The sequence below is a fragment of the Henckelia pumila genome, chromosome 3 (genome assembly GCF_033568475.1).
Source record: "Henckelia pumila isolate YLH828 chromosome 3, ASM3356847v2, whole genome shotgun sequence".
NCBI classification, from domain to species: domain Eukaryota; kingdom Viridiplantae; phylum Streptophyta; class Magnoliopsida; order Lamiales; family Gesneriaceae; genus Henckelia; species Henckelia pumila.
This window is the reverse complement of record NC_133122.1, coordinates 45,072,946-45,090,022: the sequence shown is the minus strand read 5'-3', so window position 1 is coordinate 45,090,022 and position 17,077 is coordinate 45,072,946. Positions and strand designations below refer to the sequence as shown.

The following is a 17,077-nucleotide window of genomic DNA, read 5'->3' as shown; positions in this document are numbered from 1 at the left end:
TGCTGCAGAATTGATGGCTGTCCGGAAAGGTGTGGTTGTAGCTCTCTCTCATCTTTTGAATGATATGATCATCGAATCAGATGCTATCAACGTGATCAATTTCATTTCAAATCCTTCCCCTATGGCACCAGACACCTCTGTTATATCTTTTGTTCGCAATTCTTGTTTACGTGCGTCGAATTGGACAATCCAAGCTTGTAGACGTACTGCGAACCATGTTGCGCATCTTCTTGCTTCTCATGATTTATATTATGGGACAATTTTAGATTTTAAAGAGTCACGTCCTTAATTTATTTTTGGGTCCTTCCATAAACCATGATTTATTATCGAGTGATTAATGAATTTTTATTTAAAAAAAACACCACACATCTAATTTTTAATATACCAATTAATATATAACTTGATTCATACAATAATGATATACAGTTTACCTCGAATTCAAACCAGCACAACAGTCTTCACGTAGAACTTGGCAAAACACGACTTGAATTTACTCGACCTCATACAATCAATCTCTACCAAAATTTAAGAAGTGTAAGCAATCTCTAAACGCAATGGCGATTCAGCTTGCATAAGTACGTATTAGTAATAAAATCAGACGTGTTAATTGGCTTTTAACGGAAACCCGAATCCCCGACTAATTTGGTACACAAAACCCGGACCCGCCTACGGCCATGGCCCACCCAGACAAGCACCATTGACGCGTGGTGGTGACGCGCAGGGGTGTGCATGTAAGGGTTCACCGCCCGAAGCAGCTCAAAAAGAAGAGAAAAAATGGAAGATAGTGTGTGTTTGTGTGTCAGAGAGAGAACGTGCACTATTTTGTACACAGATCTGAACCCACTCAACAGGACGACCCTACGACTCTCCAAGCGCCTCATTAATTAAATATATATATTTTTCCAAAACAAAAGAAAAAAAAAAAAAGAGGATGGTGAAATTATATTATAGTTCACATCTATGTATGTATGTTTATTACGATAGAAGTGCAGTAAATTCTTGATAATATAAATTTTACAGCTTTTGAATTGATGTCACTGTTTTCTTTTCATTTTTTTTTAATGAAATGAAATTATCAACTGCCCATTTAACACGAGGGTGAATCCATGGTGGGTTCTTTTTTTTCCAAATACTGAATTAATTGTTCTGTGCTGTGCATGATGCTGTTGTTGCTGTCAAACTGCTGCTGAATCCTGAAGACACAGGAGAGAAGGCGGTGGTTTGGCTTTTGTTACTTACTTCCCATTGAATGATAAACATTTGAAAAACCTGCAGGAGCAAAAGAGAGGAGAAATTAAGCAGAAATAGTACTAGTATGAGGAAGAAAGATGAAATACTTGGTTTTCAGAGCAAGCTGATCTTTGTGTTTTGATTGTGAGGTTTTTTTAAGTAATCATTTTCTTGAAGCTTGAGATCTTTTTATCTTCGTCGGCCATCATCAGCCTGTGTTTGATGATGCCAGTGTAATTAATTTTATTTCTTCATTGAGAAATTCAACTACTGTTTTTTTTTTTTTTGCGCAGAGGCAACTTTGAATGATTTTTTTTCCTTTTCTTTTACCTTTTTTCCTCAAGGGAAATACTCCTTTATTTAACACTTGCCTTTTCTTCTTTTTATGATTTTCTGCAGGTAGTGGACTACTGATGGTACTCTAATTTACAGCTGGTGGGTGTGAGCGTGGAAGCAAGAAAAGAAAGATTTTTCCTTTTTTTTTTTTCACCCATTTGCTTTTTTGCAATCTTTACTCACATAAAGGTAGAGAATTTGGGAAGGGTTGGAGTGAAATCTGCTACCAACCCTAAAAAGAAACATGGAACCATATGAAGCAACAAAGATTGTCTTTCAGAGGATCCAAAGTTTGGACCCTGAAAATGCTTCTAAAATCATGGGGGTCTTGCTGATTCAAGATCATGGGGAGAAAGAACTGATCCGCTTAGCTTTTGGGCCTGAATCTTTGCTACACTCTGTGATTCTTAAAGCAAGAAAGGAACTTGGTTTAGTGTCATCCAACTCCCCTTCAACTCCTTTGTCTCCTTCAACTTATAGCAACCCTTTGTCATCTCTTTCGAGGCAGAATTCTTGTTCTTCTGCTTCGTCTAGAGTTCTTGGTGGATTTAATCTTCCTTCTCCACTTAGTATAAGTTCCAGCTTCTCGGATTTTCAGAGCTCGGATGATTTAATCAGTCCCGGTGGTTACATTAATGGCAGCTCACCATCTACTATGAACTCTGCTGCGACTCCCTTTTACACGAGTGGGGAGGTGGATTTGATCGACGAGCTTCAGCTCCAAGATCAGTTGTCTTTTCTGAACGATGGAAGCGACCCCGTTTGCTTCCCTTCGTACGCCGGCAGCTGGGCTGGCGCCGCCGCGGTCCACCGTAGGAGTTGCTCTGTGAATGACATCTGCATGGGGCCCGATGATCTGGGGGGAGGTGGGTATGGGTGGAAGCCTTGTTTGTATTACGCTAGAGGGTACTGCAAGAATGGTACCAGCTGCCCCTTCCTCCACGGCGGCGACGGTGGCGGTTCTATGGCGGGGGAAGGCGGAGCTGTGGCTGTGGGTTCACCTAGTAAGTTTGAGATGATGGAGCAGCAGTGCCAAGATTTGCTCCGGTCGAAGTCAACTCAACAGCAGCGGCAGGCTGCTTATTCTTCACAGCCCACAAGCAAATGCATGAATTTTCTCTTGCAGCAGCAATTTTCTGCCGACGGTGCAAGGTTTGTAGCAGAAAATAATAATGTTTTGCCTTCCAGATCTTGTTGATCTTCGGGTTGTTTTCTTGATTACTTGATATATTCTTTCTTTTTTACGTTTTATTTTTCAGAGCATTAATGATGGGCGAAGGCATGTATAAATCTAGCAGAAATAGGCTTGAAAGAGGCGATCTTGGAATAGTGAATCCCGGTTCAAGGCAAATTTACCTGACATTTCCAGCTGACAGCACTTTCAAAGAAGAAGATGTTTCCACTTACTTTAGGTGCATTATATTTAATTGAACTAAATGAAGTTGATTTCTTCCATTTCTAAGCTATTTGAACTTTTGGGACTTGATTTATATGCATTTTTCTTTGATCTTGAAGTATCTTCGGGCCGGTCCAAGATGTGAGAATTCCGTATCAGCAGAAGAGGATGTTTGGCTTCGTCACATTTGATTATCCAGAAACTGTGAAGCTTATACTTGCAAAGGGTAATCCTCATTTCGTGTGCGATGCTCGAGTTCTCGTGAAGCCATACAAAGAGAAGGGCAAAATCCCAGATAAGCATAGGTGGATTTGTTAAGCTTTTTATTCCTAACTTGTTTCTGGTTTAGTATAGGGTGCAAGATTCTTGAATTCTTGCTAATTTTGCAGGAGACAACAAATGGAAAGAGGCGAATTCAATTCTTGTGGTAGCCCTACCGGTCTTGAATCTAGAGATCATTTCGATCTTCACCTTGGTAAGAATCGAACTAATTATTGATGGTCAAAACAATTGTTTTATGCTGGACCCCTTCATTCGGTAATATAAGCCAAGAATTAATTACATGCATGTGCGTACTTTCGCGGTGTGAGTGAACGTGATTGCACATAGGCTTTTGAACTTGCAATGCCATGGCTCTTTGGTATAATTTTATGAATTAATCTTTCCGAAAGCTCGTGATCTTAATGGTTGGTTCAACGCTATGTTTATATGTTTTACTTTCACTTTTTGGGTTTCCCAAGATGGCAATTTCTCATTCGAACATTAATATAATCTTTGGCCGCACATTAGGTGCGAGAATGTTGTACAATACACAGGATATATTGTGGAGGAGAAAATTGGAGGAACAAGCTGACTTGCAACAAGCCATTGAACTACAGAATAGGAGACTTATGAGCCTACAGCTTCTTGATGTCAAGAGGAATAGCCACAACCGTACCCTCTCCACCGGTGCCCTTTTTTCACCGTCCGCGTACTCGCCAACTTTTTACAATCAAAGCATGGTTTTTTCTGATCGTAGCAGTCCGGAAGCCAAATTAGAAGGTGTTCCCATTTTACTAGATCTCTCATTCTCTCCCAAGATTGGGTAATCAATGTATGGAGATTGAACATGTGGAACTATGTTATTGCAGGAAATATCCCGAATGGGACAATTCCGAATCCGGTAAATGTTTCTGCCAATGAGGCCATTAATCCTACCGAAAGCGCGGTGAACATAGATTCTTTTGTCAAAAGCGAAAGCGACAACGGAAAGGAAAGCCCTTCTAAAGAATGTGATTTACAAGAAAGGTATCGACACACTCTAGTCCAATGATGTAGATCTGATGTTCCATTCCAGTATATCATGCATGATGCATCCATGGATTAAAGTTAATTAAAACTAAAAAAATACAGCTCTGATCACAACCTCCCCGATAGCCCCTTCGCTTCATCGATCGCTGCTGGTGACTGTACAATGGCTTTCTCTACCGGCGGGACGCAGACTGCCGACGAGAATGGATTCAAAGCTACACCAGCTTTGAAGAACGATAATATGATCGCCGGCCCAACCTTTCTTCCCTCCACTTCACTCGACGTTGCTCCGTTCAAATCCTGTTACTTCCAAGTTCCTAGGTAACATTATACTCTCTCTTACATTACTCTAATAATTTTCTTAAACTATAATTGCAAAGCATTGATTAGTACTAGAAAAATCATACATGACCTTAATGTAGGTTTGCTTCTGGTCATGAGACCATTGGAATGTAGGCTTAAATATCTTGTTGCCCTCCAACCACCTTATTCAAAGGTAAGATGCCAACAATTATTCAAGTCTTTATCAAACTTATTTATTCCTTCACCTAATTCAAGAAACCATATCCCCGGCTTCTTTTTTTACAGGATAAAGATTCTTACCTGTAAAGCACCACCTCCACCACCTCCGCCGTCGCCATAACCACCACCTTCACCATCCCCATCACCATCCCCGTCACCGTCGCCTAACTAATAAATACTATACTACTTGTTACAAAACAAAATATGCATATATATTAAAAGGCAGTAAAAGAAAGTGGGACAGCCATCTTTTTTCTCAAGTCGGACCACAGGTATAAAAAGATAGTCTTCATCTTACTCAAAACTTCAAAGGAATAACACTTTTTATCAGGAGCTGTAATTTTTCTCTTCTTTTGTCTGTCGCCATTGATGGCTTCCATCTCCCGCTGTATAATTCAAGAAAATTTGAGGTTTCCATTCTCTTATATATAATTGAAGTCCATGTATAGCTGATGCGGATATTTTACGCGGCTGATCAGTATAATTACATAATATTATTACATGAAAATTATATAGATTTATCCCCTTGTGTTTTCTTCTTGCTTTCTGTTATTACCTTAACCAGAAACTCTTGAATACTCGCACGTCGAATCTTCGAACAGAGTTTCAGATATTTGGTCTCGTTTACTTGAAATGTGATGGGTCCTCTGTTTGGTTAGGGGTGTATTTATTAGAAAAAATGGTTCAAAATTTTGCATGTAATTTTTGAAAGTTAAATTTTCACGCAGTTCGAGTCGAGTCGTGTAGAATATCATGAAAATCTAGTGTGATGTTACATTTGGGGCAACATTTTTTTAGAATTTTACTATTTTTTTGTATATATTTTGTAATTATTTTATGCTTAAGTTGGAGTATTTTTCTTCTTTTGATGTACGCGGTATGACGTATGTAGTCAAATATAAGTTTTTGGATCATCAATATTTACATTAATTTTGATAAAAATATGAGACTTCACATTATTTTTTGTTTTTTTTACGAAAGAAACTCATGGTATAAATAAGAAAAAAAATAAAATTAAATAATCCAGGTAGAACATAGATATATTAATCTACATTTTTGTTAAAAATGTAGGATAAATTTATTCGGTTATGTATAGACCAAACTTAGGAAACATTGGGGGTAGGGTACGTTTAGTGTCATTATTACGAAGGAAGAAATTAGGAAAATTGTCCTTCGACTTTTTTGCTTAAAAAAATGGCTATGATTTGTGTCCTTTTCCAAGTATGATTATGGCTTTTAATATTTTTATATTGTCCAGGAGTTTTGTCACTTAGTTGCAGATGGAATCTGTCGATGCTGGCTTCAGGGCATTGTCTTGAAGTCAGATCGAATGGCTTGGATCATCATTGCAGATCAAATCATTTGATCTACAAAGAGATCCGGACCGTTCGTACCCCCGTTGAAAATTATCGGCAAAAGATATATATGTATATGTATATATACACATATGTATGTACGTATATTAAAAATCATAAATTATATGAAAAATATAAATCCCCTTTGAAAGAGGGTGAGGGTCACAAGAAGCACATCATCACATGGGAGATGACTTTGCATATGTTCTCTATATTATGTCCACTGTTGATTGGGTCCATTCCACCAAATGCCCATGTGACCCGTCCCTGTTCACTATTTTTCTTTATTATAATTATTTAAATAATCCTCTCAAACTATTGTCTATTTGGGGGAAAAAATTCAATATAATTAAACTTGAGATGAAGATCATGTTGCAAATCAATCGGTCAACCTCAATTATAAAGTTACTTGAAGCTGACTAATAGTTATTTTAATTGGATTTATATTGATATTGGTTGTGCCATACGATTTGTTTTGTTTCTAACATTTTTCGTCGATGCACATACAAATGTGATACTCCGAGTCGACCAAGCTAACTTGTTCTCCTCCGATGCTCGCGCGCATGCTCAACTCGACCTAATAGAACACATGACTTCACTTTGATGGAGGTTTTGTGTTTCTTCATATTTGTGAAAGAATAAGTTGTTAAATTTTATGAAATTTACTATCTTTTATATATATATATATATATATATATATATATATATTATAAAGTGTTTTGAGAATCAAATGGGGAAAGATTTACCCGTGCACATGTGGGAACCAAAGGACCCAAAGAATATCTGGGGGATAGTGCCTTGGTGGGTGACATTACTTTACTACAACTGCTCTTTGGCCCTCCAACTTTATTAGAATTACGGGTTCCATCACAAGATAAAGTACTTGTCATTATTCACCCATTAGGGCTGGGCCTAGTGATCTCATATTCTCATTCACGGGCTCGATAGCCCAGGTCGCAAGTTGACGCGCCGGAGCCCACATAAAATTTATCATACGGCAAAGCTTTTTTTGTTTTGTTTGGGTTTTGATGTTCATGTTTTTCCCCCTTAAAAAAGGAGTATATTCAATATTGGGGAAAATAAAAATAGCAATAATTTAAGTTTAGATGTGTGTTAAAAATATTCTGGTGAATGCATAGAAAATGTATGTTAACTTTATGAAATTGGTTATTGTAACATGCAAATTTATGAAAATATAAAACGTGACCTGATTTGCAGACTATTGTGTTAGTCCAAAAAAAAAAGCACACTGCACACCGAACAATAACATCTACGGTTTCACATAACCAAAAAAAAAATCCACTAAAATAAGAACATGTATAAAACAATAATAAATATAACTAAGAATCATTGTCCATAAAATCAACAACACTTGTAAGCAAAGTGTAGGACTAATGTGTATCAGCAAATCTCTTTACTCTTTCTTCCCGGCCGCCTATTTTGATGGACGATTCAACGACTCTTTCCTTCATTTTGTACAAATCCATAAACTCATATCCACTTCTCAAACATGCACCATCCTCACTCAATGTTTTGTGCACCAAAAATATTGAAATTTATCGATTATAAGACACAATTACAATTGATCTCGAAATAAGCATGGCAACTTTGAGAAGCCATATTTGATCGTGATTCTATTAATCGTTAGATGATGGAGGAGTATTTAAAGAATAATTTCGAGGTCGATGCTAAAAGGCCATCGGAAGAAGCATTGAAGAGATGGAGATCCGCCGTTTGGCTCGTCAAGAATCCCCGCCGCCGATTCCGAATGGTAGCTGATCTTGCCAAGCGTGCGGAGGCGAAGCGCAAACGTAAAAAAATCCAGGTTCTTTTTGTTTTCTGTGAACATGATTATTTTTTTTTTAAATTCTTTTGAGTTTTTGATGCACCTATTACCTATATATTGACATTCTATATTGGTTTATGTCAAATTAAATTACATTCGCTATACTGTTTCCAAACCGCAATCTTTGGTCTTAGCAAAAACATTCAATCTCGCCGTTGGCCATTTGACCCAGTGATATGTTATTCTCATGAATGTGAGAATGTCTCGATTCGAAAGTCCTCGCCCCTAATTATCCACCGCTTAGATGGTTTTTTTTTTCTTTTTATTCTAAATATCTAAAATTGATGGCAAATATGCAAAATAATGTTTTTTTTAAAATAAATTTTTAGAAATAAATATATTATATATTAATCTAGGCGAATTTCGAGCAGCCTAGGTGATGATTATGCGGTCTAGATGACCAATTAATGTAATAACACTCTGAACATTAATTGTCTAGAAATCGGGACAGTGCTTAGTGCCTAAGCAGTCTTAAATGTCGCATTTTAGAACACGGCTAATTATACTGGAAGATTTAGGTGTAAGGGAATTGGTCTTTTTAAAAAAAAAAATAAAATTGATCCGGTCTTATATGTATGTATTTTATATCAATTCTTCCTCATAGTTGTTGAGCATTAAATATGTGTATTCATATTCAGAGGGTTAGTCTATGTTACACCGGGAGTGTTTATACCCCCTATTTCAATATCATTAGATCATGTGAGACTCTTATATTTTTATGAAAATTGACACGTGTGTTAATGATTAAATAGTTGTAATTTGACTACATAATAAAAGGAAAAGTACTTCAAATATAACATAGAATAATCTATATTCAGATGGTTATGAATTTAAAGGGTCATTAGATGTTGCCGTGTGCTAAGTGTCAAGTACAATGACTATATCTCATCAACGATTAGTTTGAGACTTTGAGTCTAACCACGACCGGTTCACTGACGGGCCTGGGCGAGGACATGACCAACCCACACACAAGTAGCCTTGTGAAATAACCCTTTTTAAGTTCTAGTCAAGGGCGGACCCAAGTGTAGTTGTACCCGGGGGCCCGAAAAAATTTTAAAATTTTATATATATTAATTTCGAAAATTTTTGAATTAATTTGATAGTAGTCCGGATTGTTTGATTCAAAAGGTTAAATAATTATAGAGACTAAAATTTTAGCCAGAGTAGTTTTTAAATTCTGGGTCTGCCATTGGTTCTAGCTCGACTCGATCTGACCCACTTGTTTCACGTTTGCATGTTTAAGTTTAACCGATTGGTAATATTGACGCCAATGTAATTTAATGTAAAAAGTTTATATTAACGTATTATAAAGTCAAAACTTGTATAGGATATATTTTCAGGGATTCTCGAATGTACATGTGTTTACGTAATCTGAAGTCCAACTTTTATACCCGTGACTTGTTTCGGGGCAATTTCTTGGAATTTGCGAAAATTAAAATCTTCTCTTCTTTGTCACGCATTTCTGTTATTCACACAAATACTAACACGACCTTTTGCCAAGTAACTTTCCATGCGCACACACACACACATATTATATATACAAACATCTATATATTAATACCAATAAAACAAAGGTGCAAATATTTTAGATTCATGTCCGAGAGATTTTCGTCCTTCAGCCCATCCTTTGATGATGCAGGTTAGCTGTGTACAATACATATATAAAGTTTCTTTGATCACTTTCATAAATACATATATATATATATTTTTTGAAAATAAATACATATATATATATATGTATATATTATAATAGTTGAGCCGCTAGAAAAATCAACATTTTTTTTTCAAAATTGTCTTTATATGATATATAAACTACTACTAAGTACTAACTAGGGATATATAAATAACCTCCATTTCACTAGAAATATAACCTTGTCTCTTCAATTTATTCAGTCTTATTGTATTCTTAACCTTTTTAATGAAATACTATCTCCATGAAGGTACACAAAGAAGAAATAAGAATATCTTCTCCCTCTGTCCCCATTCATCATAATCTTTTTGAAAACATCATTAAGTTGTTATTATTTGCTCAAATATTTTCTTTTTATGTTTTCGGTTGCTCAAAATTTTTTAGAATAACAAGGAAAATGTAAAATATTGAATATTTTTTTAAAAAGAAAGAGAGTTATATGAACAATCGGTGAAGGTGACGAATGATGATAAAAATGAATTTTTTTGTGAGGTATTGTAATTTTGGGATTGAGTAGTACTCCATACCGTTTGGTTGAATGTATTATTATTCTATGTATAACTTATCTCATACAATCTCACGTTCTTCTCGTCATATTATGTATTCATCTATTAATTATTAATTTTATATCAATCAAATCATTAATAATTTATCTTACATCAATCAAATCATTGAATTTAAATTACTATATTACCCCTTATAAATAATATTATTAATATTTTATTTATTTTTAAAATAATAAAATAGTAATTTATTATTTTATATAAAATTTAATCAATCAAATCAAATAAACTATAATCTATCAATCAAATCAAATACTATATTAACTATCATTTTTTATTTAATTTTTATTACAATATATTACTTATCTATATATTATTCATCTCATCACTCAAATCAAACGATAACACAATAATTTTGAAAAAAAATTATAATTCTAAATGGAGGTCAGTCTACAAAATTAAAAAGCCATTATTGTAAAAAATCTAAGAAACTAGCTAGTGGAGGAGGGTTATATTTCTAATTGAGCAACTAAACTATTTATCAACGCACATGTCGCATAATATTCGTATGTAAAATAAAAAGTTTTTGTTATAATTTTAAATCATAATTAATTTATTCTAATAAACAAATAACATAAATTTATAAATATTTGTAACTATATTAAATTAAATATTAAAAAATTCGTATTATCTTTCAATGTTTCTTTAAATAATTAAAGAGAAATGTAATATAGAAAGGAGTGATGTGAGAAAAATTAAAGGGATATTTATAGATTTTTTTTTTTTAAAAAAATTCACCTACATACCATTAAAGGGTTTACATTTAATAATAGTAATGAATATATAAATTTGATTTTATGTAATATATTTTTCCATATTTTTCTAAACAAACAAACTATTGAATAAAACAATTAAACAAGAGAATTATGTTATCGCAAACCAAATAATTAGAAATCTCAAATTCGTTCAATATATATTTGTTTATAACGATGAAACCAACTGATACATTCATATTATGAATCTTATATTCGAAAATAAATCAAGTTGTTTTCTTTCAACGGCTTCTTTAATTTTGAGCAATTATTTAGTTGTCCTTGTGATCTTATACAAAATGGTCCTACTACAATATATGAGTTGGTCGTTTGGAAACCACACCAACTTGCTTTTTATATTTTGTCCACACAAATGCTAATAAATATTATTTATGATAAAAAATTACATAAATTATTACAAACTTATAAAATTTAGGTCCGTTTTGAATAAATATTTTAAAAATATTTCTTATATTCTATAAGTGAAAAAATTAAAACATGTTATGTATACTATTTTTGTAAAACGTTTTTAAAAATATATATTTTAAAATAATATTTTCCAAATATATATATTTTTAAAGAAAAATTGAAAGATGTTTTTTTTATATTTTATAAAAAAAAGTGAGTTAAATGAGAATTAAAATGTTTTATAAAATGATTATTCAAACAACTTTTCAACTCTAAAAATGTTTTTGTAGAATAGTTATATGAATATATCTTTATTATTCAAAAAACTGTTAAAATATTTTATAATTTTTTTAAAAATATATATTTTTATAAAAAAATTTCATAATAACTTGTCCAAATGAAAAAAAAAGTACGAAAATAACAATATATTATAGATTATTGAATTGTCAAATTTGTTTATGGCTTAATGTGTGCTATAAATAATCCAACCACTCGAGTCTCAACCACGATAGAGCCAGTGAAATATAAAAATCAATTAAATATATTTGACCAAGTTCGAGAAAAATTAATTCAAAGAAAAATCTTTCTTGGATTCAGAAGAAGAATGATTTTCAGGCTCCTTATCTTCAATTTGGCATTTCTTCATATACTTTTGGATCAAATTAATGAAAAAAATGAAAACGGTACTCATGATTCACTCAATTTCATCACCAATTCCACACTCATGCACCAAGCATTACTGATTACATCAAGATCTTGCTCAACATACTCTGCATTTGCTGAATTAGAGTAGGAAAATGCATGATGCTTTGTACAGGTTGAAAATCATACAAATTCTCTTCTTTTTTCCCAGGAAAAGATTCGAATTGCTTTATATGTTCAAAAAGCCGCCCTGCATTTCATTGATGGTAAGATTTAAGCATTTTTTGCTTGCTAAATTCTGATGGGTTTTACCTCTGTTTCCTTTATAGTTTCCACTTCTTTTGTAGCGCAGCTGTGAACCGACCGGAACGGCGCAATATCCCGGAGGAAGTGAGGCAGGCTGGTTTCGAAATTGATCCTGATGATCTTGCTTCGATCGCCCGTAAACACGATATCAACATATTGGAATCCCATGGAGGACTCGAGGGGTTATCGAGAAAACTCTCAGTCTCACTTGAAAATGGGATATCGGTGAGTGAAATTTCGAACAGGCAGAATATATATGGCGTGAATAAGTTTCTTGAAAAACCTGCGAGATCGTTTTGGATGTTTGTGTGGGATGCATTGCAGGATTTGACTCTGATCATTTTGATGGTTTGTGCTGTCATATCGGTTGGCGTTGGTATCGCAACCGAAGGATTTCCCAAGGGTTTGTATGATGGGATTGGAATCAGCACGTGTATTTTCTTGGTTGTCATTGTTACTGCCGTTAGTGATTACAAACAGTCTTTGCAGTTTAGGGATTTGGATAAGGAAAAAAGGAATATAATTGTTCATGTAACTAGAAATGGGAGTCGGAAGAAGGTTTCCATTTATGATTTAGTTGCTGGAGATATTGTTAATCTGTCCATAGGAAATCAGGTTCCCGCTGATGGGATTTTCATATCAGGATACAGCTTATCTGTCGATGAATCGAGCTTATCGGGTGAGAGTGAGCCGGTCAATATTGACATGAATCGGCCTTTTTTGTTATCTGGGACAAAAGTGCAGGACGGATCGGGCAAAATGCTCGTTACATCTGTCGGTATGAGAACTGAATGGGGGAGGTTGATGGTGACTTTGAGTGAAGGTGGAGAAGATGAGACGCCATTGCAAGTGAAGTTGAATGGGGTTGCAACCGTTATTGGGAAGATCGGTTTAGCCTTTTCGGTTTTAACTTTTCTTGTTCTGACAGCTCGGTTTTTAGTTGAAAAGGTGATGCATGGTCACTTCATGAAATGGTCGATAGCCGATGTGGTGAACATTCTGAATTTCTTTGCTATTGCTGTTACCATTCTTGTGGTTGCCGTACCAGAAGGGCTTCCTTTAGCAGTGACTTTGAGTCTTGCTTTTGCAATGAAGAAACTTATGAATGATAAGGCATTGGTTAGGCATCTATCAGCTTGTGAGACGATGGGTTCTGCTACTTGTATTTGTACTGATAAAACAGGAACATTGACTACAAATCATATGGTGGTTTCGAGAATTTGGATCTGTGGAGAAGTTAAAGGAGTAGATGGAAATGCTCTCAAGTCTCTTGCATCTGAGGATATCATGAAAACATTTGTAAATGCTTTATTTCTAAATACAGGAGCTGAGGTTGTGTATGGTAAAGATGGGAAAAAAGAGATACTAGGTTCACCAACAGAGACGGCATTGCTCGAGTTTGGCTTGCTGTTTGAAAAGAACTTTGATGCGCGAAAACAAGAATTTAAAATCTTGAAAATAGAACCCTTTAACTCTGTCAAGAAGAAAATGTCAGTTCTGGTGGGGAATTCTGGTGGTGGGAATCAGGTGTTTCTTAAAGGCGCATCGGAAATCGTTCTTGAAATGTGTGACAGGATTGTAGGAATGAAGGGGGAATCAGTGCCTTTATCTCATGAACAGAAAGAGGACATCACAAATGTTATTAATTGTTTTGCCAGTGAAGCTCTTAGAACACTTTGCATAGCTTTTAAGGATATGGAAAAATCATCCGACGAATCAATCCCCGATGATAACTACACACTTTTAGCAGTACTTGGGATTAAGGATCCAGTGCGTCCTGGTGTAAAAGAAGCGGTAAAAACCTGTTTGAATGCTGGGATTATCGTGCGAATGGTGACTGGAGATAACATCTATACAGCCAAGGCCATAGCTAGAGAATGTGGTATATTGACAGATGATGGCATAGCAATAGAAGGCCCAGATTTTCGGGAGAAAAGTATGCAGGAAATGCAGGAGATAATACCAAAACTACAGGTTTGACATTAGTCTCTAGTACTAATTCAGTGTGACAATGCAGGATTATTGGTAATCCTTTGGAAAAAATCAATTTTGCAGGTTATGGCACGGTCTTTACCTTTGGATAAACACAAACTCGTGACCCTTTTGAGGAAAGAATTTAAAGAGGTTGTTGCTGTGACTGGTGATGGAACTAATGATGCTCCTGCACTTCATGAGGCAGATATTGGACTGGCCATGGGTATAGCAGGAACTGAGGTTTGTAATTCTTTAGGAACTCAACAAGCGGTGAAAATTCTATAGTCTGTTTATCATACTCAACCACAAACTCGATAATTAAATGTAAATTTGAACCCTCAACATTTGTAAAAGCTCGGATCCTTTACATACTCTGGAATGCAAGTCAAGTTGAGGGATCGTTTTTTTAATTTCACGATATAAAGGAAACTTCTGCATCATCTTCCGGTTTCTAAAGAAAATGATATCATTCTGAAGCTCAAGCTCGATAATTTTTATGTGAATATGAACCTGAAACCATGAAAATCTTGACCCATTTGCACCAATAAGATCAAGATTACGGTAGTGTTTAGGAGAGCTTCTAGGAAGCACTTCTCAACTTTTCCCTAACAAATTTTGTCTTTGCTCTGTATCCTCAATAACGAGAGCTTTTTAACATCCTCAGGTTGCTAAAGAAAGTGCTGACGTGGTGATAATGGACGACAATTTCACAACCATTTTGAATGTAGCAAAATGGGGCCGGGCGGTATACATCAACATCCAAAAATTTATCCAGTTCCAACTCACAGTAAACGTCGTGGCTCTCATGACAAATTTTACTTCAGCATGTATCACAGGTATAATTCGTTCAAGAATCATTCTTGGAATGGCCTTATTTTATCTCGCAATCTTATACGGTATCTAAATATCGACAGAGACCTTACATTACTGCAGGTTCTGCACCACTTACTGCTGTGCAGTTGCTTTGGGTAAACATGATAATGGATACACTTGGTGCATTAGCACTTGCCACAGAACCCCCACATGACGGATTGATGACAAGATCACCTGTGGGAAGGAACGTGAATTTGATAACAAAAGTTATGTGGAGAAATATAATTGGTCAGAGTTTTTATCAGTTGGTTGTGCTCGGGGTTCTCTTGTTTAATGGGAAAAGGATCTTCAAACTCAATGATCAAGATTCAGATGCAACTCTTAACACTCTGATCTTCAACACCTTTGTTTTTTGCCAGGTATAGCCTCTACAATATGAGACTTTTATACCATTAACCAAGAATCTGACTCGGACACAACAGCACGACAAGTAGAAAAATATTGCCTCCCTCGAGGCCTCGACTATGAATAAATGCAAGTTTCACGCTTAACATAACTTTGCTGACAGTTTCTGAACTACTTGCTTGGAATGGGGACCGAGTCCATGGCGATAAGATTAAAGAATCTCCCCATCAACCACAACTATACATTTTTCATTTTAAATTGTTTAGACATCTAATGTTTGTGCTAATTTGATACTGTTTTCCCAAAACAAATCTAGATATTCAATGAAATCAACAGCCGCGACATGGAGAAGATAAACGTACTCAGGGGCATGCTCAGCAGCGGGATGTTCATGCTTATTTTGGCATCCACAGTGACGTTCCAAGTTATAATAGTTGAATTCTTGGGTACTTTCGCCGATACCATACCGTTGGGGCGAGAATTATGGATTGTGAGCATTGGGTTAGGAGCAGGAAGTTTGCTTGTTGCCATTGTTCTCAAATGCATCCCTGTTTCAATGCCTAAGAGTACCGGAATAGCCGTGCATCATCATGATGGCTATGAACCGTTGCCATCTGGACCGGATCGAGCTTGAAGAAGAAAGTAATTTTTTTTTCTTTTCAAAAGATATGTGAGTTAAATTTTGAGTAGATGATCCAAGTTGAGTGCAAATCTACACAGACAAGGAAAGGGAACTGGTGAGGGATTCTTGCTTTCTGTCACTTTAAAGTTCTTTCGGATTGTGTTAAAATTTCTTTCGGATTGCGTTTGGATCGATGGATTTGAAACTTTCGAATCATGACAACAAGTCCATCTATTTGTTTGGTTAAATCCATTTGCCAATGATTTGAAATCCACATTTAATTATTATTATATTTTTTTGAGTCAGTTATTATATATTTTTTTATGTATAATTTCAAATTCATATCAATGTGTCATTTCAATTTTTTTTTTTCAAACTCGAATTCAAATATTTCAATCCGAACGCAATCTCATTATTTTATTCGTTTGAAAAGAGCTTAGCATCGTAAGGCTACTCGAGTTGGATTACTACAACAATATTGGGATGATGTTTGGATAGAAGACGATGTGATTGATTTTAGATGTTATACTTGATTATCAATATATTTATGTTCTTCGAAAATACAATTAAATTTACATATGTTATTGTAAAGTATATCATCATTTTGTCTTCTATTAAATCAATATTTAAATTCAATTTTTGTCGTTTCTAAAAATGTCATATTATTGTATCAAGTTTTAATTACAAAATTAACCATATTTAAAAATTTTAAATACCTCACACATTGTTAAAATAATTTTAAAACGTTTCAATATCACTAGCTTAATAAAGAGACCGTCAAAAAAAAGAAGAAGAAAGCCTAATAAATTCCTTGTACTACATGATACATATAGTAAAATCAATATGTATATGTTACAACAAAATATAAACATATATTATATTTTCCTTACAAACTCCTAATATATATTTTCCTTACAAACTCCTAAT

At 34.8% G+C, this 17,077-nt stretch overlaps 2 protein-coding genes across 11 annotated transcripts; both read left to right on the top strand.

The window, feature by feature from the left end:
* Positions 1 to 799: 799 nt before the first annotated feature.
* Positions 800 to 5,295, top strand: LOC140886727 (zinc finger CCCH domain-containing protein 53). Of its 7 annotated transcripts, none has more exons than XM_073293475.1 (11): positions 800 to 1,109; positions 1,276 to 1,374; positions 1,630 to 2,718; positions 2,826 to 2,978; positions 3,082 to 3,267; positions 3,352 to 3,437; positions 3,752 to 4,003; positions 4,093 to 4,249; positions 4,355 to 4,573; positions 4,675 to 4,748; positions 4,841 to 5,295. In XM_073293475.1, exons 3-10 carry the CDS (start codon positions 1,811 to 1,813, stop codon positions 4,706 to 4,708), a joined length of 1,995 nt encoding a protein of 664 aa, XP_073149576.1. In that variant the 5' UTR covers positions 800 to 1,109; positions 1,276 to 1,374; positions 1,630 to 1,810; the 3' UTR covers positions 4,709 to 4,748; positions 4,841 to 5,295. The 7 variants fall into 7 exon arrangements, with proteins under 7 accessions (XP_073149576.1, XP_073149577.1, XP_073149580.1 ...); XM_073293476.1 differs by having other exon boundaries at positions 1,276 to 1,379; XM_073293479.1 differs by having other exon boundaries at positions 1,276 to 1,389.
* A 2,243-nt stretch (positions 5,296 to 7,538) lies between these two features.
* LOC140886828 (calcium-transporting ATPase 4, plasma membrane-type-like) lies at positions 7,539 to 16,442 on the top strand. Of its 4 annotated transcripts, none has more exons than XM_073293699.1 (7): positions 7,541 to 7,954; positions 12,242 to 12,296; positions 12,383 to 14,310; positions 14,392 to 14,550; positions 14,975 to 15,146; positions 15,244 to 15,542; positions 15,845 to 16,442. In XM_073293699.1, exons 1-7 carry the CDS (start codon positions 7,778 to 7,780, stop codon positions 16,160 to 16,162), a joined length of 3,108 nt encoding a protein of 1,035 aa, XP_073149800.1. In that variant the 5' UTR covers positions 7,541 to 7,777; the 3' UTR covers positions 16,163 to 16,442. The 4 variants fall into 4 exon arrangements, with proteins under 4 accessions (XP_073149803.1, XP_073149800.1, XP_073149802.1 ...); XM_073293701.1 differs by lacking the exon at positions 7,541 to 7,954 and adding an exon at positions 9,384 to 9,614; XM_073293700.1 differs by lacking the exon at positions 7,541 to 7,954 and adding an exon at positions 11,920 to 12,071.
* Positions 16,443 to 17,077: the final 635 nt, after the last annotated feature.